The 24408-nt window shown below is 37.4% G+C and overlaps 1 protein-coding gene across 4 annotated transcripts in view; it reads left to right on the plus strand.

The window, feature by feature from the left end:
• Positions 1-24408, plus strand: part of INO80D (INO80 complex subunit D) — a 53169-nt gene that overhangs the window by 1809 nt on the left and 26952 nt on the right. For 3 of the 4 annotated variants that reach the window (XM_067548830.1, XM_067548832.1, XM_067548833.1), the window contains exons 2-5: positions 11740-11834; positions 11937-12183; positions 16902-17653; positions 21001-21109. In XM_067548830.1, the coding sequence (XP_067404931.1) occupies positions 11966-12183; positions 16902-17653; positions 21001-21109 (1079 nt within the window). In that variant the 5' untranslated portion in view covers positions 11740-11834; positions 11937-11965. Of the gene's footprint in view, positions 1-11660; positions 11835-11936; positions 12184-16901; positions 17654-21000; positions 21110-24408 lie in introns of those variants that run through there. The other variant, XM_067548831.1, reaches the window with a different exon arrangement.

Here is a 24408-nt window from a genome sequence, read left to right on the forward strand (position 1 = left end):
ATACATAAAACTGAAAATGAAAGCACAGTTTTCCAGGGGCAAGTCAAGTGTGTTCTCTGCATGTACTTGTGAAGATGGTCCACTATGAGAGCTATGCATCTTGAAATAGCTCTGATTTTTAATAGTTGTAGTAGATACCGGTGCTTTGTTCCAGTGCATTTTAAGCATCTTTCTCTTAAAAATATTAGTTGCTCTGTACAAATAATTTTGAAGTATTTTTACAATTTTTAGAAGCAAAAATATGCTTGTCTTGACATCTGATATTCCATTTTCTGATTTCAGAATGACCAATTTATAGTTAGCCCTAATTTTGTTACGTAGCAATATGCAATAAATGTGTATGTTCCCCATTGTGGGCACTTGAAAGATGATTTGCCATTTTGTTTGTTTGTTTGTTTTGAAAATGTAGAGCAATATGTCCTGCCCATCTATTGTCCTCCACTGTACCAACAGTAGCTCATGCTTAGATTTTGCTGGCAAAGCATAATACTGACCAACAACCCAACCTCCAGAGCACTATTATGTTGACAGAAGCTGGCACTTGGAAGCCAGTGGGACTTTGTCAGAGCTGACTTACAGACTTCTAAGTGAGAGACCCCTAATGTGATTTTTATTTATACGAAGTTTCTACTTCTTATTTTTATTTTTGTTCTTTGAAAAATTATAGAAACAAACCACATTAAGAAAACACCCCAACCTTTCCTTAGTATTTAGTACTAAGGGGTGTTTTCTTAATATATAGTTTGCTGAATGCGCTTCACATTTTCATGAACCTTTAGGCTCTTGATTCTGCAAATGTTTAAGCATATGCTTACTTTTACAGACCGTTTGGTGTAAATTACCAAAGCCCCATTGTGGAGCTATGACAATTTACAGCAGCTGAGGGTCTGCTTTGTGACTCGGCCCATTGACTTATTTTACACACTGTGAGTGGTCCTATTACAATCAGTGGGACTCCTCATAATGCGTAAAGGTAAGCTCATATGTAAGTCTTTGCATCATTGAGACTAAAAGTGCATATTTGATTTTTGTTAAACCTTATACACAAGTGCATAACTGAATTATTTAAAATAAGTACTTCATAATGTCCTGGCCATCTCCCTACAAGTGTAGAATAGCTGCTAGATGTATTGCAGAATTTTTCTAAAGACAATTAGTTCACTTTCAATCTGTGCAAGTTAAAGTTATAAAGGAGGCCTTTTCAGGGAAGCATGTTCTAGGTTATCAAAGGTTTTCACTGTCTGTCCTTAGCCTCTAAATTTTCTCATTGCATTCTAGTTTGTTTTGACATTTATATGGTACCGCTACAATAACTTTATTTTGTTTTTCTGTGTTATGAGGACTTAAAGATTCCATTTATTCCTGTATCTGAAGACCTTTATCTTGCAGGCAGCCTGCTCTGACAGACCAGCATATGTTCATAGAGCCCTATTGAAGTTAGTGTGGTTCTGTGTGGGCACATGGCTCTGCCTTCGTAGGTCTGATTGCAGGACTGGGGATTTAGCATTTATCTTTAAGTGCTGATGTCTGTGTTAATGATAATTCAGAAGACATGGATCCTGATCTTGCAACCCTCACTGACATGAATAATCTCATTGACATCAATAGGAATACTGCAAACCCTACTCAAGGAAGTATCAGGCCATTTTGCTGTACATGTCTCTCCTTTAAATATCCTTTGCAGTTTAACTCCCTGCTTCCCCATCTTAAGTGGTCACAGGTATTTAATGTTTGGGTACTTTTGTACAACTTATTCCATCCTGTTGGGTAAAATGGATCATCTAGAATTAAAGTCCCTACTTCTATGCACTTTTCAAAGAAGAAGAAATAGAAGAATCAGTTCAGTTTTGGATTAAAAAAAGTTAGTTTCTAAGTAGATCTGTTTGCTGCTGCCAGTTGTAATGCAAGCATTGTCTGGCCATTATTAATCAGAGTGGCACTTTTATTGCATTTTAGTATATTTTTAAAATTAATTCTTCTCATCAGTACTGAGACTAAAGGTATCACATTCTCACTCTTAACATATTTTGGTTCTACGCAACTGCTCTCAGCAGACTTTGAGCCCTAACAGTTCTGAGAAGACAGAATAAGGACAATGTTGTCACTTCTAGCTTCCTAGGTAGATTTTAATATATAAAAAAATAGTCAAATATAGAATTACAGATAATTAGAGAAAAATGCTATTGTGACTAAATTAACTTGTTTCTAAAAATCTGAGAGCCGACATGGAAAACAAGGCTATGCAGCTGCCATGTAGGATCTGAATCACTTTTTCTCCTTAAATAACATTCAACATCAAGTGTTAAATATTTTTTGTTTAAATCATGGCAACATTTTTTAGCCAATACATTTTATATCACCAGTGATAATTCAATAATACAAGGTAGGGCATGTGTGTTTGTGTGTATGTGTTTGGTCAGACACCATTGTATCCCAGTGGGCCTGGATCCCGCAAATGCATCTTTTGAGTGTACACTAGCACTCATACCGTTGCCTTTGTTAGGGCTATTCAAAGTCTTGCAGATGAGGGCCGGGGATGTTCTAACTATGTTTTGTTAACTCTTGTAGCTGACTATCATTCTTTCCAGGCTACTATAAGTCTCTTCTGTCAGAAGATCGAAGATAGTTTTATCTGGCTAATGGAGCCTTTTAATTTTGTTCTGTTTTTGTTTCCAGAATTATAGCAGATTTGGTTTTGTTTTTGTGATTAAGCTGTTAAATGGAACTAAACTAAAGTACTGATTAGATCATAGTATGGGGATAAAAGGTTGTGGCTTTATAGGACTGATGAGGATCAGAATGAAGTGTGGTATGATTTTTCTCTATAGAATAGAAAACTATTTAAGGAGGGACTTAAGGTGCAAGATTGGTAATATGAAATGGAACATTTCAGCTCTGTCACAGATTCTAATCCAGCCCAATAGCAACTGGAAATTATTCCTGTATGGTGGCTCTCAAATGGCTAGGCTGTGTGATGAGTTGGGTGCAATCCAGTTCTGAGTAGATCAGATCCATATCCCACAAGCCATCAAAATCACCATGCTTATTGGCAGTCTCAGAAGGGAAGCTAAAAATGAAAGCCTAATGGTCAGGGTTGAGGAGCAGTGTTGGAGCTAGCACAATTCCTATCCATGCTGTATTGTTCTGTGTGTAAATAGAGGACCTCAGGCTGGCACATTTTAGAAACTCATACATGGAAAATGCATTTGTCTGTCACATACCATGCGTACACATGGAACAATGTCATAACACTACAAATTTAAAAATACAAAACAACCAAACTGAAGAGACATCTTTAATGATGACAAGTGTTTGGAAGCTACAATGTGAACCTTTAATCTTAATCCTCATAATTATACATATTTTAGCCCCAGACACATAATTGCAATGCACTTGAAGATTCCATTCCCTAAAAGTGCCTCATGCACGTAGAATGTCTAACTCCAAGCATACATTTTAAAATGTAACTAATCTATGTGCATTAAAGTATTATTATAATATTTGCAGTACAAGTGTTTTCTCAAAATTATTAAGAGTATTCTAGAATCCCATGGGCTCTCCTTCTGTGCCTGGGCCACCAATTTCCATCCTAGAGTAGAGCACACATCACGTAGCAAGTTTCTGCATAAGATAATACTGACATTCAGTGTACGATTTTACAAGAGGAAATCTCTGCCAGTTTGCTGGGGGATCATACGACAGAGAGAGGTCATGCCTTGTGTTCATCCCAGCCTCACCACATACTCCCTCATGATGCAGAGTTAGTTCTCACATACACAGAGAGAATATTTACCAGAGGAACAGAATTTCCCCTTTATTCATCCTCTCAGAAGCAAAATGTAGAGGAATGATACTGTCCCAAATTTGAAATGTTACTGTGTTTTACTGAGACAATATGGGCGAATAATACCTTTTATTAGACTAACTTCTGTTGGTGAAAGGGATAAGCTTTTGAGCTACATAGATCTCTTCCTCAGGTCACACTGCAAACTCACACAACTCTGGAAACAACTGTGTTTTGCTGGTATCTGTTTTCTGGGCCCTCTTCTGTATTTTTCCCTGTTGCTACTGACTAATATTAAGCCTCACTTCTTTAAAATTGTCTATTAATATACAAGCCGTGCTTCTAAAAAAGTGACTTCTGATTTTCAAACACGGATCTGGTTGTTAGGTAGTTTGTGTGCACACATAGGATAACTGCAGGCACACATTTTGAGAGAGAGTTGAAACTGTCTGAGGACTCAGTTTCTAGCGTAGGCGCAAAGGATACAAATCGAGTTTCAGAAGGCTTTTTACCCTGATATTATGGTGCAAAATACAGCCGTCTTAAGCACTGAACTTTCCAGAGGAAGTCTACTTTTCAGTCTTCATCTGTTACTGAATTTTGTGGGACAAAAATAATTTCTCGTCTACCCGCTATTTAACAAACTTAGTTTCAGTTCTTTTCAGATAAGCTACTTGTGCTTATTGCAATGTATTGCTCTACTTGCTTATTTAGTGACAAGAAATAATCTGTAAAAAAGAGAGATATTCAGAGTGGATTGATTTAAATCAAGTTTCCCGCTGATACTTCTTCATATATTTCTTAAACAATGGTGCAAATCTGATCACTAAAACATGTTAACTTACAACTCAGTACAGCACTTTACAACATCTAGTAGGGTATACTTTGTGTAATTTATTAGATAACTTGATTTTATTAATTTAGGAAATGGTACATAATCCTCATTATCTGTGTCAAGCTACAGATGCAGCAGCAGTACATTAGGAATGGTAAGAATTAAATCACACACACAAACACAATAGCACTTTTATGAAACTAAATGTTAAATTCACATTTGTAGTTGCAGTTGTCTCCTGAGTTGCAGGCTGATGGCTATCCTTAAACGCTTTTTTTTTAATTTTCAAATTTTATTAACTCTAACAGACAAGTCATCACAACACTAAACATACGCTGTCCTTAAAACTTCTACAGCTAGCTCTCATCTTCCCCACTCTCCCTGGCAATTTTATTCATAGACTGAAACAGAAATACGAGTTTTCCTGCTTTTTCAACTCCCAGTCGATTTCTTAGCTTTAAGTGGATAACACCAAATGATGAAAATATTCTCTCTGTGCCTGCAGAGGAAGCCACTGCTATGAAAAGTTGGCTTAGCAACTGCAGGAACTCAGTTTCAAGATTCCTGGCTTATGATTTCCACCAATTCAGGGGAGTCACTTTGTTCAAAACCTCATCAGTAAACATGAACTGTTTAAATGGTTCCATTCCAGCCCTGAAATGTATTATGATTGGCATAATTGAGGAGTGATTTTGAGATGCCTATGCCATGACAGCATCATCATCTTCAGAAGTTAGGCATCTACCTTTATATCTGGGGTCGAGAATGTTTGCAAGAAAATGAGGTGGAGTTAGTGCTTGATCCATTTGCTTCTTTATTGCCTGCAGTTTAACTTTCTGGTGAGGTATTTCTTTCTTCAATATCTCTTGAAGGGCCTTCCAAATTTCAACAGCATCAGCAATGCAGCAACAATTTCTCTGAAGTTTGTTTAAGGCTATGGATATAGGCTTCAGTATACTGAGCGTATCCTCTACATTCCTCTTTAATCCAATGTTAGATACTTTGGATGAGATATTTCCATCTATTTTATCATGGTTTTCTTCACAAAATTTTATGAGAATAGGATAGTTCTTAATAAATTCTTCAAAACAATCAATCACAGAATTCCATTGCATATCTTGAGGGAGAATTAGTTTGGATCCTCCTGCTCTCTTTAGTGAAGCTGTAGCAAAATGGTTGTTACGGAAGTATTTTGCAACTTCAACAACATTTTCTTTTATTCCTGGAGCAGATGTACTTAAGTCTTTGGCTAAAAGACGCATTAAATGGGCACTGCAGCCATATGTTATTAAGGAGCATCCTTCCGTTTCTTCTAAGTATCTTCTCATCTTTGCACTGTTTGCAGTATTGTCTGTGACGAAACTGCGCACATGACAGTTGAATTTTTGTTCACAGTTTAATTCATTTTTATGAGACTAAGTGTAGGTTTAGCATGTTTGTGTTAAGATTTAATTGTAACTGTTATATTTTAAACGAGAGAGAAATTTAGTATTTTATTGATTTTTTTTTTTTTTTTTTTAAATTAGAAAACTGATTTTTTAAAAGAAATAATTGATTTTTATCCACCCTGGCTATATTTCTTTCACTGTAAAATACAAGTTCAGATCAGAATGAAAAAATATAAAGTTCTTACAATATGCATGGTAGTAAAAAGAAAAAGCTTCTTTAGATTCGGGGTTGCATTTTGTTTATGTAAGCCCTGATCCTGCAGTCAGATCCGCCTGGCAGATTCCTGCACAGCTCCTCTGACTTCATTGAGGCTCTGTATGGACACAGGGGTCTTCCCATGAAGATCTAATTGCAAGATTAAGACTATAGGCAATTGCTACAGTTTTATGTAATGGATAGATTTTTTTTCCCACTGTTGTATATAATTAAATATATTGCTGTATGATCACAGTGATGCAAGGTGATCATTTCCTATCTGACAGAATATTTCACAAGACACTGTTCACATGAGTATGTCTTGGTGCATATGTCCAGAATCCAGGTTCTAACTCAGTGATAGTTACAGACCAGGATGTATGTGGTCTGGCCTAGTAGTCAGAACAAGAGTCAGGTCTAGTGTGTAAGCAGCGGTCCAGGTTGGGGAAAAAGCCAAGCATCAGCACCAGAGTCATCAGTTACCAGAGCCAGGGGTGAAGTCCGAGTCAGAACCAGGAATCAAAGCTGAGGGCCAGAGCTGAGGTTAGATGCCAAATACCAGAGCCAAGATTTAAGCAAAAGTCAGGGTCACAAGACAGAGGCCTGGGTCAGAGCCAGGACAGGTAACTGATGATTGGAGGCAAGGTGTAAGGGCAGGAACTGGAGGAGAGACAGGGGTGAAGCAGGAGCCAGGAACAGAGCAGGAATCAGGAACAGTGTTGGGTACAGGAGGCAGGCACAATCAGGGTCCAGTGCAGCCACCACATGAAGTGACCTTGTTGCTCAGGCAAACTTTTTGTGCCACCTCCTGACTTAAATATTGTGGTTAGACCAATCAGTGAAGCCAGGTGATCCTCCAATCAGGGTGTCTGTGGGTGATGCCTTGGCTGATGCTAAAGTGCTGCTGGCTTCTCAGCCCACCCATTTTCAGCAGACGTTGGGTGGAGGCCAGGATCCGGCAGCTGTCCTGGGTTCAAGACATGGGACATCACAGTGATTGCCATCCTCCCCCTCCCCCCAAATATATATTACTTTCCATTATCATATTATAGTTGTGCATGGTACCTTACACAGAAATAAAAAGGAAAGTACTTGGGGAGCTTACATTTTAAGTTAATTCCAGAAACACAGCTAGAATGATAACATACCACAGTGGAGAAGTGATAGGGAAGTATCTTGATAGAGAAGGGAATTCAACTCATGGAAATTGGTTTTCTATGGACAAACTACAACAATGAAACACTTATTGTTTAGGGTATTTCTTGCTAGTTATGTTGAAACAGTTTTTGATTTTCTTTGGTATATCAACTTTGAGAATCTTCAGGGAATAAATTTTGTGAGGAGAGATTTGAATGAGAAGATGATTGACCAGTGAAGGACTAGTCAAGGCATAAAAGGGACAGCTTGGAAAGAAGGCACAAAGAAATGAATAAGAGAAGAAAACAATAGGAGTGATTAGATGGGTGACTTTGTGGGTGGGAGAGATGGGACTAAGATGAGGGTAGATAGCAAATGAGGGCAGCAGTGAAGTTTTTGTGGCAGTCATATAATGTATAATTTTTTTCCTCTCTGTGGAGGGAAGAAAAAGTTGACCTACTGGGCCAAATTCATCTCTCTGTTATACTCTTGAAACATTATTGACTCCATTGGTTTTGCTTGATGTAACAGGGGGCAGAACTTAGCACTTAATTCTATTAATGTTTATAGAGGGAATAACTAAAAAACAGAAATCTGGTTTCTTGTGTACACATATACTTTAGTCTGAGTTCTTACACTAGTGTAAATCAGAAGTCACTCCATTGAAAGGGACATGATCAACTTGAAGTCTTGTCAGTAGAAGGAGTTAAACACACTTTCGAAAACCATACCTGCGAAGGGAGGGTTCCATGCTGTTTTTTGTGGTTTTACAGTCATATTTTCCTATTTTAAAAAATACTTTTCCATTTTGCTGTGTGAAAAACTGTCACAATTTCCCCCCCCCTTGTAGCTCCCAACTGCTTTCTGTTCTAGTAACCTTAGGCGTTCCTTGTAACAATAGTAGGAATTGTAGGACAAAAGTCTGATTTTTAAGTTGAGTATGTCCATTTTGACATCAGTAGAGTTATCCTGGGGTAAAACAGGTGTATGAATAAGACTTCCTAATCTGTATAAAATAAATTCTTGTTCCTACCAAGATGTTTGAGATCTCCATAAACCTTTATTTCCTTTAAAATGTGTTTATGTTTTAATATAATTAAATCATTTTTATCACTTCTGTTTCTATTCTACAAATGCTCGTCAGAGAGAGAAAACGTAGCCAGCCAGTGAATAAAATACTTTATTTGACAAAATGCATTCTCGGGATTGCTGATTTTATGCTGAAGGATTATATTTATTTTATAAAAATTGTTTTAAATTAGTTCCTTGAAATGAAGTCTTGAGAATGGCTAACAGGTTTTTGGATGATGCAGAGAATGAGTCTCATGTTGGTAACATGGCAGCGATATGTATATGAATACTGTATAGTTAGTGTGATTCAGTGCAAAGCTTTTGAAACAGTTTGAAAATGTGATCAGTATAACTTTCCAAACCAAAGTTCCAAAAAGGGAATCCTATTGTCTAAAGTTGGCAAGGTCTTCCTCATAAGGCTACTTAAGTGTGTTTATAGAAACATCTTTCCCTTGATTAATCCGTTTTAGTGAGATCATTTTACTGAAATATTGTTTTTTCCCTACAGTGGACTTGATTCTTCACTGTCTTGTTCAGTCACGTACACCAATGAAAAGCAGGCATAAAATACTGCTGATTTCTTAGCATTTTATGCTGATTGTATACAGGTAAATGGTTGCACAAGATGAAAGGCAGTGGAGAATAAGTCCCAGTGTCTGCAGTTTTTGCATCTGAGCATCTACAATAGAATTGTTTCATTAATAGAACTATTTTTTGTGGGGGACAGGAGAAAAAAGTTGATAATTTTAAAAACTGTCCAAATTTTGAATAGAAATAAACAAATAAATACTTTTCTCTACTTTTTTTGTTACAAGAAGTGGTATAAAAATATAGCTAAAATAATTTATTTGTGACACACGCAGTTTTCAGAGATGGTTGCAGTTGCTACCAATATTCTATACCTCTGAAACTCAGGCTATTTATTTAGGTGTCTAAATGTGGTTTTAGTTGCCTAACATTAGGCACCCAAGTCTTCAAGGATTCACCCAAATGCATTACCCAACTTGTGTTAAATAATCTTAATTAACCCACATCTCCTCAGCAAAAGCCCAAAACAGTTGGAACTTGTAGCTTATCCCGAATGTCACCAAATTCAAGCTCTAACTAACCAAAGAGGGAAGCAAATTCCAGAGCAAAAGACCCTCCCATTCTATTTATAGTAGGCAGTTAATTAGAGCACCTTAAATTATCTCAACTGCCATAGTAATAGATGAGGCTCTCTCTCAAATAGCTGGGATCCATACCATTTATAGCTTTAAAGAGCAAATCCAGTGCCTTAACATTCCTTGCTTTATTATTATTATCTTTATTGTTATTATTTGTACTAGTGTTGTGCTTAGGGGACCAGGACTCCATTGTGTTAGGAACTGTAGAAACACAGAACAGAAAGCCCCCAAAAGCTTACAATCTAAGTATGACACGAGACAACAGATGGATACAGACAGATGGGGAAGTACAAGGAAACAACAGATCTCCAATCCATTCTGATGGGATATATTCTGGTGACTGGTTTGAAATTTCTATAGTACTAGCTCCTTGGTGCATTCAGAAAAATTGGTTAAAGTGATTGATATTGGCATGAATAGTATAAATAATTATTGGGATTAATTTGGGGCATGATAAGATGTTGATCCATATTTGTGCTTCATTGTTCTGGTGCAAATGAAGTACTAAGGTCATGCCTGTGTGTGCTCAGAAAGCGTTCTGGTATAGAAGTTTTATTGGCATTTGTTTGGACTCAGTATTCACAAATGAGTTATGCAGGTCCCTTCACACTTATCAGTAAACATTACAGCATATTGCCCCATCAGGTACTCAGTAGTACAGTATATGCCACATATGTTATAGGTACAACTATTTCAGGAATGTTTTGTAGAATTTTTTTAGTTTATTAGAACTGTTTCTTGTATCCCTCTGCTTGTAAAGCCAGGTGCTTTTGTTACCCTCAGTCCCACTGCAATTCTTGGTTTGAGAGACATTTTAACTAACACAAAAATGCCTTAAAATTGCTTTTCTAGACCTAAAATTGTCACGATACTAAAGTAGTTTTGTCAGAGAGCTATCAGGCTGGAAGTGATCACTACACCCTAGTGGGAAGCTCTCCTTTTCAATATATAAAGCTCCCTTTCTCGTCCTGTGGGGCCACTTGATACTTAACTTTGTTATAATAGAAAAGCTGTTGTGGTCCAGGACTGAACTGAGCATCAGATAGGAGTATGATTGTTTGGGTGGGGAAGGGAACAGTTTTCTCTGGCGGACTGCTGAGGCTCCTTGGTGGTTTGCGATATTAAAACATTTCCTGGGAAGGATTAGTGGAGGAGAGGGTAAATCAGCTGGTCCTGGATATGTGTTAAAGTACACAAAGGTATGACAGATCATCTTGTCACGTGAATATCATCTCTATATACATGGTCTACATTTAATACGTGCAAAACTTAATCGCTGAAAAACAGAGCACACCAAGTTCATGAGACTGTGTTTCTATTCAGGATTGCTTGTTTAGTTAATAGTTGAACTCGATCATTACAAACAGTTTGCATAGCCTAAGTGGGGCATTAGCAAAGCAGCTGCATAGTGTCTGTAGAGCTGAACCTAATTGAAAGCTGCTCTGGAAAAGAAGGAAGTGATTGCTAAAAATTCCAGTGGTGGGGAATCAGAAATGAAGGGGGTGACGTGATATCACAAATGTCTTTCAATATACCCTGGTAACCTCTGCATTTAAAAAATGACTCTCTGCTACAGCTAATGGGTGAAATCATGGCTCTCCTGAAATCATTGGGGGTTCTGCTGTTGACTTCAGTAGAGCCAGGATTTCACCCAGTAAGTATGACAAAGTAAGAAAACATCTGCAGAATCCTGCTGGCCTTGGAAAGGGCTGATTACTGATGCATGCAGAGGCTAAGGGGGCTACAAATTCTGAAAACTCTACATTAGATGTGGAGCAGGCAGCTACAACAAAAACTTTCAGTATTGCATGAGTACTAAAATTAAATTCTAACTTAGCAGGGCTGCTGTCTTCAAATGATGGACTCCCCCAAGGTCATTCTGAGCAAGGTATTCCACGGAATACTTGAGTGCAAAAATTTGGGTTAGTGATATGTCTGCATTCCAGTTAATAATTGAATGTGGATTATCTAATTAATCCAGTTTGTTGGGTTTTGGCTGAGCCACCTGCTGAGATGCAACATCCAACACCTTGCTTACTAAGTAACATGGTCCCGTCCGCTTTAATCTTGACTGACTTGGGCCTTTTTGATATTTTTCTTAGACAATCTGCTTCATTTGACTCGTCATCATTCCAGGATAGTGGTCTCCTTGGGGCTCTCTCCTAACATTGATATGCTACAGAAGATTTAAAATCAGGTACTGTTGTGTGCCCTTCTCCCCAACAAACAACAAAACAAAATGCAGAACTTAATGCATCTTTTTCCCTGTGATTTATCTTAATATTTTTGGTTCTTTCAGCTGATGTTCACAAGGAATAGAGTCACGTGATGTATGAAGGCAAACACATACACTTCTCTGAGGTTGACAATAAGCCCTTGTGCTCATATAGCCCCAAACTGTGCAAGCAGAGGCGACTTAACGGCTACGCCTTCTGTATCAGACACGTTCTGGAGGACAAGACTGCCCCCTTCAAGCAATGTGAATATGTGGCCAAGTATAACAGCCAACGCTGCACCAACCCTATACCCAAATCTGAGGACCGTAGGTGAGTGATGGTGGCCCTCAGTGAATTGGAAATAGCTTCAGTCAGCGTGGCTACAGACTTGGCCTTACTGAATGGGAACTGTCTCCACAGTTAGGGAGAAAGTGGTCAAATAGATTGAATACCAATATGTTTTTGTAAGTCTTTTTTTTTTTTTAAGACCAATATTTTTTTTTATTTGTGGAGAGTCAGGTGGGGAAATAAAGACATAACCTATAAAAATATATTTTCAAGCAAGCTTATTGCTTTTCCTCCAATTTCACTTCGAACGCTACTGATCAGACCTTTACATAATACTTACTTTTCCCCTTCATTTGTTTAGCTGCTGATGATACATGGAGATTGATGTTCTTAAAAGGTGCTTGAACTGCTTGAGGAAGATTGTGGCCAGACATCTAGGTTCGATGGGGTTGGCAAAATATATAACTTGGGAGGAGTTCATAGCTTCTGGAGAGAGTTTGGGGAGTTCAGGACAGAGTCAAAGTTCAGTGCTCCATCAGTTTAGGTACTTATATGGCCCATATCACCATATTTGAGTGCCTCATATACTTTTAATAAATATATCTTGATAATAGCCCTGTGAAGTAGGGAAGTATTATCCATATCTCACAGTGGGAGGATTGAGGCGCAGAAGTTAAATGACTAGCACACGGTTACACAGGAAGTCTGTGGCAGAGCCAGGAATTGGAATCAGACCTCCTGAATCCCAGTTTAGTGCCTTAGCCATAAGACCATTCTTCCTCGCCCTTGAAGACTGGTTGGAACATTGACATCATTGGAGTTGCATGGGTATAAGCAAGGGCAGAATTTGGTTTAATTTCCTTGTGTTGCTTTGACATGCATACAAGATGTGCTTAGAAATGTGGCTGACTTCTAATTTTGACTGCATAGTGCACATGACATTATATTTTGGAAGAGCCACTACCATGCTTCTCACCAGTATGGTATTTCAACATTAGAAATAAAGTGTTTATTAAATATCTGAGATTGGGATTTGTTCCATGGAAATAATTATTTTTAACTTAAAAAGTAAACAAAATATGTCAAAAAAGAAATGGACTGCTATAAATTGACCTTTCATGTTATTAGCTACCATTTGCTAACCTTTCACATAGTTAGTAGCATTCGTACTGTGTCCTACATATAACTTCCTTCTCAGTTCACAGCTCCCTCTCCTGTCTGAAACAACAGCTGGATTGTGCTATAAATTAACTTGCACTTCACCTGCCATTTCAGTTGAGGAGACTGATGAAGTGAGAAGAATGTTTATCAAAACCTCCTAAGGCAAAATCTCAAATGGCACAGTATGAATAATTTCAAGCCATGATTTGACAATCATTGACCATTCCTCTGCTAGTATCCAATAGAGACTGGAGATAAGTTAACAAAGAAATTATCATGGAAATTGTCAGATCAAATGATACATTGTCATTTCAGATGCAAGAACTAACTGGCCCAAAGTCCTATTCATACTTCTAGTCATACTTTTTATAAAACCTCCAAAACTTACTGAAGGTTACTTGATCCCATATGTCCCCATTGAAAGTTGAGGACAGCAGGTGTGTGAAGAAGGGAATAAAATTTTAATCTCAAATGAGAGGAAATGTTGGAATGAATATTTTCTAAAAACAAATATTTTCAAAAACAGCATCTCTGCAAACTCTATTCTGTTTAGTAATAGGATTTTGTGAGTTTCCACTATTAAGTTTAGTGCAGGAACAAAACAATAGTTTTTGGCTGACACGGATCTATCTATATCACGGGAGACTTTACTTGTCTCCCATAACATAATTGTGTAGGATCAGAAGTGAGCAGTAGAATGCATTGATAATTTTAATCTCCATCCTATATAATTTGGAATCTTATGAAAATAATTTACACCAAAGGAGGGCAAAAGCACTCACATGCAAAAAGCCTCATATCCAATCAGGAGATGATAAACAAAATTATTTCCTCACACCCCAAGCACAAAAATCATTAATATTCCTTTAATTTATTAAATTCTTTATTAACCATTCAATTTCTTCAAATTAAACCTATTAGTGCCTGACTTCATCTCCTCAATTAGAAGTCTATTGTGCCTATTCAAGCCTCTCTGAAAAATTACATATGTTCCCTCTTAACTTCGAATTTGTCTCCTAATTCTGATCTGTCCAAATACTGCAAATAGATAATGAAGCTCAATTTCATTATTTTAATTATGTTGCTGGTACACCTTATGTAGGTTAAACACTCATCATTTCACATCTTAATCCTCTTCTGTCAAGATGAAATAATCCACATTTGTCAGTCTCTTCTGAGTTGTAAACCCCTCCTTTCCATTTTGTCATGTTTGTTGACATACATGATACTCTTCAACTTAACTACATGTTTCTTTAAATCAGATAACTGGAACTCAACACTACTCCAAGGTTTTGTACATACTAGGAAGCAGAATGTATTAGATACCAGGTGAAAACATGGCTCCCTCCATCCCTTCACCTTGAAATGCTTGTTCTGCTGGAAGCCAGTGGAGCTCAACATCCTTTGTGCACGCCATGGTTGACTGCTAGTTCTAACAGGGATCAGCCACCCTTCTTTACAATATGTGTTGATCACAGTTCACCCTTCCTACACCAAAGTGACAGGTGTTTTTATCATTGATCTTTGGGGGGGATGGGGAAAACGATCATATTTGACACTCATTGTAAAATACATAGGGCTTCTGATTTTCATTTTTAACCAATAAAACACAACCCACCAAGAGAAACCAATAAACACAGAAATGGTTACTTGTTCGTAGGGGCTCGTCTACAGGGAGCAGTAATACGGACTACAGGGGTAGGATTTCTAACTGTAGTAATTTGTTACACATTAATTGGTCCATGTAGACCATGCTGGTGTGCACGACAGATTCCCTAGTGCACTTTAGTGGCTTGGTGTTTGAAACAGTGCTATGTTAAAATGCACAAGCGAACATTACAAAGAGATTACTCATTAAAGTATATTCAAAGAAGAGAGCCCTGAACTATCTTTTCCCCGGCTCCCCCACCCCTCTGATTTTAGACATCTACATAAAACTCTCAAACACCACCCACCAAAATGAAATGAATATGCCTTGAAAAACAGAAGCCTTTAACACATTAAGTATGTGAGTATTCCATTGACTTCAAAGGAAGCAGTATTATGTCCTGAATGACTTTTACCTATTATAGCAGTCAATAAAAAAAAGGTATTTCTCAGTGTGCTTTCTGCAGGAATCTACCTCTAACACTTTTCCACAAAGATTGCATACTTTTAGTATCAGCCCTCTGCTTTCCATCTATTTAATTCATGACCTTTTGTAATCTATGAACTAATTTACATTTAGACAATAATCTGTAGTGTTAAATTTTGTCATGAGATTTTGAAAATCCAAGTATTACATGTTTCTTCTCCATGTAGACCAAAAATAATTTAATTGTAAAATTCATACTGACTCGTAGCTGTTAAATAGTACCTCCCCAAACATGTCCGTAAGCTATTAATAAATATCACCAGCTTTTAATATAGTTGTTAGATTTTCAAGTCCATAATTTTCACACTTCTTTCTTGAATCTTTCTTTTTAAATATAAGAATTATGGTCCCCAATCCTGGAACTTGACTATGTATAGGCAGGCTTCCACTGACATCAGAGACTCCGCACATGTACAGGGAGATCATATTTGCCATTTTCCAATCATCTGATGGTTCTTGAGTGTCTTGACAGCCTAGAATTAATTGTTTATCTGTTAGATCCCCTAATCCAGTATGTTATCTGTCGCCGTAGATCATCATTACCCATGTCCATTAGTGTTAATACATCTGAGACTCTCTTAAAGTAAAATGAATTAGAAAAGAGTTCATTTTATAGCAGTTTGAAGTCCATATTTGTGCTATAATGTGTGTGTACATTTTCATTGCATTGTATAAATGCACAGTGATGACAGAATAGAACTTGTTTGCCTATTTTAATATAGTTTTTTTATATGATTTACTCAGTTGCTCTTTATGATACTTAAAACCATGTAAAATAACTTAGACATTTAAACTGATTTGTTTAGTTGCTTAATCATCAAACACAAATTGTGGCCCTTCTCAGCAAAGATCTCAAATATAAGACTGTCCATGGAAAAAGTCTCTTGTAATTTGTCTCCCAGTCACAGAAGTGTATTAACTCTTATCTTTACAACATACATCATGCTAAAACCATGCACATTCACTCACAGTAAAAGAAAGCCTAAGATAAATAATAGTCTCTATTATACTTCTAAATGTGAGATACCTTAAAATGGTTCCATGTAACTAGCCTTTAATATCTTTCTTATTGTCTGAGACCTTTAGTTTATATTCTAATGTGTCATACAGTCCATTTGTCTTATTCACTTTGCCCTGTATGTGCCCATTGAGAATATGAGGATTTTTGGAAAGGATAGGTATTTGACTCTCATATGAATAATGTACTAAGACTTTTTTTAAAAATCCAAAAATGATAAATTCTCATATGTGAAAGTTCTTATTTTATATTATGGGCCTGGAACCTTGGAATTGATTGTTTCAGGAGTACACAAACATGAGTTAATAATCTAACTCTTTCAGTGGCAGATCAGATGGTTTTTGTTGTTGTTGGGGTTTCCTGTCTGTGGTTTCATCTTTTTTGCTTTCTTAAGAGTGATTGTTTAAAATAAGAGAAAAAGAAACTTAACTGTTTTCACTTTTGAAGGTACTGCAACAGCCACCTACAGGTACTTGGCTTTATACCTAAAAAGGAGAGGAAGAAAAAGAATGATCCAATAGAGGAGGTAAAGGTCAGGCACCAGATGGATGCTATGGCCTTCAGTCTGACAGTGCCCACTCTGGCCTTGAAGATGTCCAATGGACTAGATGGGATGTCCCTCTCTCCACCAGGGGCTAGGCTTCCTCTTCACTACCTGGAAGCAGAGTTAGAAGACCCCTTTGCTTTCAACGAGGAGGATGATGACTTAAAGAAAGGGGCAACGGTGAGGAAAAAGTTGCAGAGCAAGTTGGCCCAAAACCGGCAACGCCAGAGAGAAACAGAGATTTTAAAAGTTCACCAAGAGCACTTTAGCCCCCTTCCTGCACCTTTGCAGCAGCAGCCACTGCAGCAGCAGCAGCACTCCCATCTGCCACTTTTATCAACTTCTTTAAAGCCTACAGGTCTACCACAGGGCTTAGTCTGCAAGTCACCTCAACCTCAGAACACCAGCCTACCAATGCAGGGAGTGGCACCCACCACACACACGATAGCACAAGCAAGGCAGATGTCTAACAAGAGACCACTGCCTCTCCTGCCACCCACCAGGGCTCCTGTCATGGACCCACCAAGGACTGATCAGGTCTTCATGAAAGCCACAGCCTTCTCTCCGCACTCATCCTGCATGAGCCGGCTACAGAGACTGGTGAAACTGTGCACTCGAAAACAGCAGCTGGACACTGATCTGTTTCCACATTTAGGTAGGCAGATAATTACATACATCACTGCACTGGTTTTTTAGGATGCTTTTAGGTTATGTCTTTTTTTACTAGAGCTGTGCTGCATTCATGTAGGTCACTTTTCAAATTAATCCGGTCATGCACTTAAACCTTTCTGAAAGAGGGAACTGTATCAAGAGATGTATAGGCAGGTCACATCTGTTTTACAACTTTTTTTATTCTTTATAACTTTTTTTAAAAAAATGCTAGTTAATAATTTGCAAGGCCAAACTGAGGTATAATCACTCTTAGGTGGTTTTCTTAATCAAAATGTTTTCAAGTGAAACAGTAAAGATGGTTCTGATTGTTCCTAAACTGAGTATGTAAACCAGGTTAGACCTAGAGCCTATGCTGTAAAACTCAAATATTAAACTCATGAAAAAAGGAGATTGTAGAACAAAAGTGCAAATACAACTTTGGGGCTTGGATGGTGCATTCTTTGCACACCCATAACACCAGTTGACTTTATTGGGAATTTGGTGCAGAAGGAATTCTCATAGTGCAATCTTCTAAGCTATGGGATCCGATTCAGTAAAGGAAAGACCAGGATTGTATTCCATCAGAGAATGAGGATTCAGAAGCTGATTATGGAGGCGGGGTCCTTCCAAGACTTTGTGCAGAAGTTGTCCATTTTGCACATTAATATATATACTATTATTAATTTATTTTCTAGACACTACTATAATAAGTTATTAATAATTGTGTTAAGTGCCTATATGTTAGGTTTGTTTTAAATTTAAATTGTGTTATTGACTTCTGCTTGTGAAATAGGGCATTTTGGAATTTTAAGAGGCAGTAGATAAGGTGGTTGTCTCGATTGTAAATGGAGGTTGAGACACACACACCGCTAACATTACTTTGCTTTTTAATTTAGTTTTAGATTATAGTTTAGTTTTACAGGGGTAAGAAAGTGGGCAGAAAATAGGAGAAACAAGAACCAGAAATGCAATGGAAATAGAAACAGCAAACCATTTGTATTTAAAAAAAAATTACTTCTAATAAGTCTGGGCAATTATTTACACTAGTGGCACACATCACAAACGTCTGTGATTTTTGCTATTTTGATTAATCTTTTTTAATTTGCTGTTAAGATCTGCTCTTTGGCACCTGTGGGACAATTTGGCTGTTTGTTGGGAAGCTAATGACTATCCTACAGCATGTCTCTTCTGAAAAAACTGTGTTTGATGGTCCTCTGGATAATGCAGTTAATTTGAGGAATGAGGATGCCAGGAGCATCCCAAGTGTCAAGATTCCCAAATATGTTAGAAAGTTATCTAGCCTCATGAGCCTGCATAATGGTAGCATTCTCTATCTGATGTGTTTCACATTTTACAGTAGCACTTACTATAAAAATAACTTTTCCTATTGCACCTGGTTTTAGGAAAATCTTTTATCGGATATGGAAATGTAAAATTGTGGAACTATGATGTTATAGTAAATGTTAAAATGAACATAAGATTATAGCATTTTATAATTGATAATTAACATAATTCCCTTAATTATACATTAGCTGTGTGGGAGTAGATAAATACTTACTTGCCAGCTCACAGTATTTACTATTCTTAGATATTTTTTTATCCTGGTGCAAAAACTTCTGGGATTTCTGTTTAAGAAAATACCTGATACTAGAGTTGACAGGCACAAGATATGAAGCTTCCCTTCAGAATCTTTAAAAACATACCCTTAATTTTTAGTAAAATTATGCAAACTGCCATTTTGTTTATACAAACATCAAAAAGGTCCAGTGCTAATATTGGATTGGGTTTCCCCCTCCTCACTCCCCTTTCAGGAGTTAGAAGATTTAACAGCCCTATTTATGATATTAGTTTTGAATTTGTGCCAAATAATTGATGACACTGCACCCATTGTGCATGTGTCTTTATGAAATGTCAATTTAGCTAGTTAATTTTGCAAGTAAAATAAATTTAAGTGTAATTCTGTTTTTGTTTTTCAAGAGTCTTAGCATATACAGTTGGGCCAAATTTGAATGTCTAAAAATAAGCACAAAGGTAACATTTTCTAAAGTACCTAAGTGACTTAAGAACCAGAACTTAGGCTTCTAATTCCCAGCTCTTAAGTCAAAGTCCTGTGTCCTTAGGTGCTTTTGAAATTTTTACCCCAAATCTATATTTAGGTTCCTAAATTAACATACATACTTAAATAGTGATTATAGTGCCAAACTCTAGACACCTGGATTTGGAAACTTGGCCCCAAATCTTCTTGGATAAAATACAATAAAAAGGTTTGTTTTGTTTTATTTTGTTTTAAATTAAATGCCCCTTAACACTGTCCCTAACCCCTGCTCATTATTTAGGGCTCTATGTAAAAACACATGGGAGAAGAACAAAAAAACAGCTGGTTTGGAAGTGAGACTACATTTTTTCCATCCTGCTGTAGGAGAAAGATGCAGAGGGATGAGAATCCATAGGAACCCTGCCTTGATCCCACCGAGATATCTGGAGAAACTTCCCTCCTTGCTCCTTCCTGGTCACCCTTTTCAGCAAGGTTCTGCAGTGCTATATAGGTTGCTGTCCTGAGCTCTTTGGTAATGAGGGACACAAAGACACAGAATGAATTGATCCTGCTCCAAAAATCATTAATTAATCTGGTATTCTATGTATTTTAGCTGTGTAGGAAGGTGAACGTGCTGCTTAAGAGTGACTGACTCCAGCTCTTGTATCTTCCCCTGGAGCTGAAGCCCCATTCTTACTGATATCTGGTGGAGGTGGCAGGTGATTTATGCAGAAAAGAGCAGAGGAACACATATTGTGTAGCTTTGTGTTCCCTCTCTGTCCCTGTAGCTTTCTCCCATGGTTTTGCTATTCTCCACACTTTTCAGCAGGGGGAGCAGATAGTCTATAATATGTACAGAAATAAGAAACAAGGCTATATAACTTATTTAGATCATACATACTGTTAATTATTGAACTGCCAGCTCTTCATGGTAGGAACTTCTTCATCTTTGTAAAAAATCTAACATTCGACACACCGGAGATATGTCTTTATATAAGACTGATGGTAGTTCTGGTTTTTATTTAATATATTTATGGACAAAGAAGGCTAATAAAGATATTAAATGGATAATAAACTGGTCATTGAAAAATGTAGTTACATGCTATTTGTACACTGTAATGAAGCTGCTATCACAACTGTCCCTAGGTTATTGACAAAATTACATGATTAATCAAATATAATGTATCCTCACTACTGTGTTACGTAGGACATGGAATAGGCAGAGACCATTGGTTATTGCCACAGGTTACTCAGAGATATTTGAGGATTAGAGTCTCTTCATCCGGTCTTCATGTTTCCAATTCTCACCTACTCAGGGCTGGACTGGTCTGAAGACAGTGGAGAAGAGTTGGAAGATTCAGAGCAAACCTCACCGTACCAGGCTGCATGGTCTATCCGGGAAACCCTCAGATACGAAAGACATGAGTAAGTACCCTTTTTTTATTGTTCATATTGGCCCTAATTCAGTGAAGCACTTACACATGGGCTTTATGTTAAGCAAAGTCGGTGGGGCTTAAGCGTTTTGCTGAATCAAGGCCTTTTATTATAAAGCAGTACCTTGTCAGCATATTGTTAGTTGTTGAGCTCTACCCAGAAATTCTGCCCCAGATATCAGAAATAAGATTGGGAATCACAGTAACAGACTATGAGTAGACTTCTAAATCCCATTGGGGCCCTGGTCTACACTTACCTGGAGATTTGGCGGCAGTCGATGGGAGTTACGCAAGCGACGCAGAGTAGCTTGTGTAACTCCCATCGACTGCTGTGCTTCCCTTCTGTGCGCCATCTTCACTGCACTGTTCCCATTGACGCAGCGCTACGCCACTTGAGGGGGTGGTTTACTAAAGTTGACTTCCTGATCGATTGAGTGGGTCTACACTGACCGCTGAGTCGATCCAGAAGGATCGATCTGATGGCGGCAACTTTGCTACCGTCAGTATAGACAAACCCTTAAATTTGGTGAGGACATAAATCCGATCGCTTCTCTGAAAGAGAATAATTTTAAAAACTGATGTACCAAGAGCATAGAGTAATAGCCTTAGCAGATAAAATGGGAGTGTGAATTTTAAACCTTATCATAGCAGCCCTGCATAGTATTTTTCAAAATCTTTTATTGTTTCTGTCTTTTGCAAATTGTACTAATCAATAATTTTGTCACTTAATTATTCTTTTACTTCTGGAGACATTGGGCTCGCTTTTGGTCTTGAGTCTGGTAATCTTGTTAAAAGATCACCGTACAATTTCTCATAATTACAAATGTCATTTTCAGGCGATGCCCAGGACTAGAATGCAAGGTATTTTAGCTAGGGCTAAGATTCTGCAAAGATTTATTTCCCCCCCCCCAGTGAGGATTGTTTCAATTCATTTATTTATAAGAGCTGCAATTCTGTCCCAGTCCCACCTATAACCACTGGAGAAGTGCCATTTCTGCAGTCTTCTGCTGAAGCAGTGCAGGGATAATGGCCTGGATTCAGAAAAGCACCTGAGCATGTGCTTAAGTCCCACTTAATGGGAGTTAACCACACACTTAAATACTTTGCTGAATAAAGATGATTTTCTATATTGGGGCTAAAATCAGGAGGTATCTTTTCTTTTTTTACTACCTTTACTAATATTTTTGTTAATAAATTTGCTACGTTTTATTAATTTATGTTTCTGATAAAGGAGGGAGGAATGTGGGATTGTAGGTTGGGTAACTATTCTTTAAAGGGTTAAGATGCTATTTTCTTTGGTGATTGAGAAGTGATATTAAGCCTCCATCCACTATTCAGTAACATCAAGATCTAGGTTTTGATTATGAGGGATAAACTGGCAGTACGCTTGTATTGCTGGCGCAGAAAGGCTTAAAATGTTGTGCAAATATTGTTAATTCATGACTGTGCGGTCTCACAACAGGATATGATCATATATGTCTCTGTGTTAATGTCATTCTAGCATGCCAAAAGTAAAGTATATCATGCAGAGTACAGTAGTTAACTGAGATATAAACTACAAGAAAGGAGGTTGAGGCACATTAATCACAAAATGAAATTACAGCCTTGACAAGTTTTGTTAAAGCTTCTATATTATGGTTCGGTTTCAGTACACAACAAGATATTTTCCTTGTGTCTAAAAGCATTGCACCTTCTTCCAAAAGACATAGATGGATGCTGTGGTAATACTTAAGTGCCCCTGCAAATGTGATATTTAAAACTGCAAAACTGAACTGCTGAAGACGCCAGCTTGCAGAAAACCATACCAATCCGTAAAAGCTATCTTCATGGTGAACTTCAAAGCTGCAAACAAAACTGAGAGACCAAAAACAGTGCTTTAATGTTCCTTTTCTCAAAACAAAAAGGAATTATTTTTTAGCTGGCATGAAAGTCAGTTGCTCTTTTGGGATCACTAGACAGAAAAATAGCGCATTTTCACAGAAGTTAGCTTCATTTGAAAAATACTTTTAGGTTAAAGCTTTTTTTCAGGCCATTATTCTTCACAGCCTGTTTGTTAGGGAACATAACAGGGAGCAAATGGAGATACTTCCATTCTGACTATAGTTTTCTGGTTCATCTTTTAAACCAAATATAACTTTCAAAATAGGTCATGTGTCCCATCAAAGAGCTCTTCCTATTATTATACTCTTCCCCCTCCTTGACATTTAATTGATATGTTACTTAAATCCTATTTTCTTTTTCAGCTTTTAAGGAGGTTGTGCGTGAGCTGCCTATTCTGTGTTGGCTTTTTTTACTTTTGCTGAATCCTCCCTGTTCTTTTCACATGTTGATCGAAAGTACTAACTTTAATTGACATTTTCTGTTTCATTTCATTTAACATTTTCTGCACTTCAGTTAAAACACCCTCTTCATTGACCATAACTGATACAGCACTTGCAGCTCCTATGCTTCAATTAATCTGCCTAGTTCTACTCTTCAGCATCTTTTCTAATTTTGTTTATGGATAAATGTTGACACATTTGCTTGATTCCAATCTTTCAAAATTATATTTCTATTTGGCAAGCTTCAGTAAAGATTGTTAACTGAAACATTAACTGAAACTGTCCTACTTTGACATTCTGCACTATGTTCTCTGCTTGTGAAGATATATTAATTTGAACTATTCCATGGATGTTTGGTTTGTTAAAGTGACTCTGACTTACTAACCTAATAGCTACTCAGATTGATGGCAAGCTAATCAAAGGCAGCTATCACTTTGTTGTTATGCTTTCTTGTGAATTTTGAGTTGATTTTAATAGAAAACTGAATCTTTTTCCAGAACTTCAAAAATCTAAAATCATGTATCAAAATCTGAGGTTTGGCTTTTTTTAAATTAAAATTGTATTTAACAATAAACATAGTAGAACTTAACTCATTTCACAGTGACTGCCATCAACTCATTCTATCTGTGATCATATTAACTGTGATGGAGAGAATCTCCCATTGATTCCTATGCGAAGGCATTCTGTTTTGAACTGGGCTTAGGAAAGTTTCAACTTGTATCTGAATTCCTATTTGTGGTGAATGTATTCCTGTTTTAAATTAACTTGTTTTGGTTTAGTAGACAGACACTATGTACCATCCTTCACCTCCCCTTTGGCTTGTGTCCCCATTGCTTCAGAGTATGGGAGGAAAATATTTCCCTGCCAGCCAGCTCCACTCTTTTTTCTTTTTATTCCTATTCAGGGCTCACAGGAAATAACAATGGAAATGCCCCTCAAGTAGGAAGCAGTAACAGGGTGCACTACACTG

Source organism: Emydura macquarii, unplaced genomic scaffold, assembly GCF_026122565.2.
Source record: "Emydura macquarii macquarii isolate MOO-44397 ecotype Brisbane River unplaced genomic scaffold, CSIRO-AGI_Emac_v2 contig_1253, whole genome shotgun sequence".
In the NCBI taxonomy this organism is placed as follows: Eukaryota; Metazoa; Chordata; order Testudines; family Chelidae; genus Emydura; species Emydura macquarii.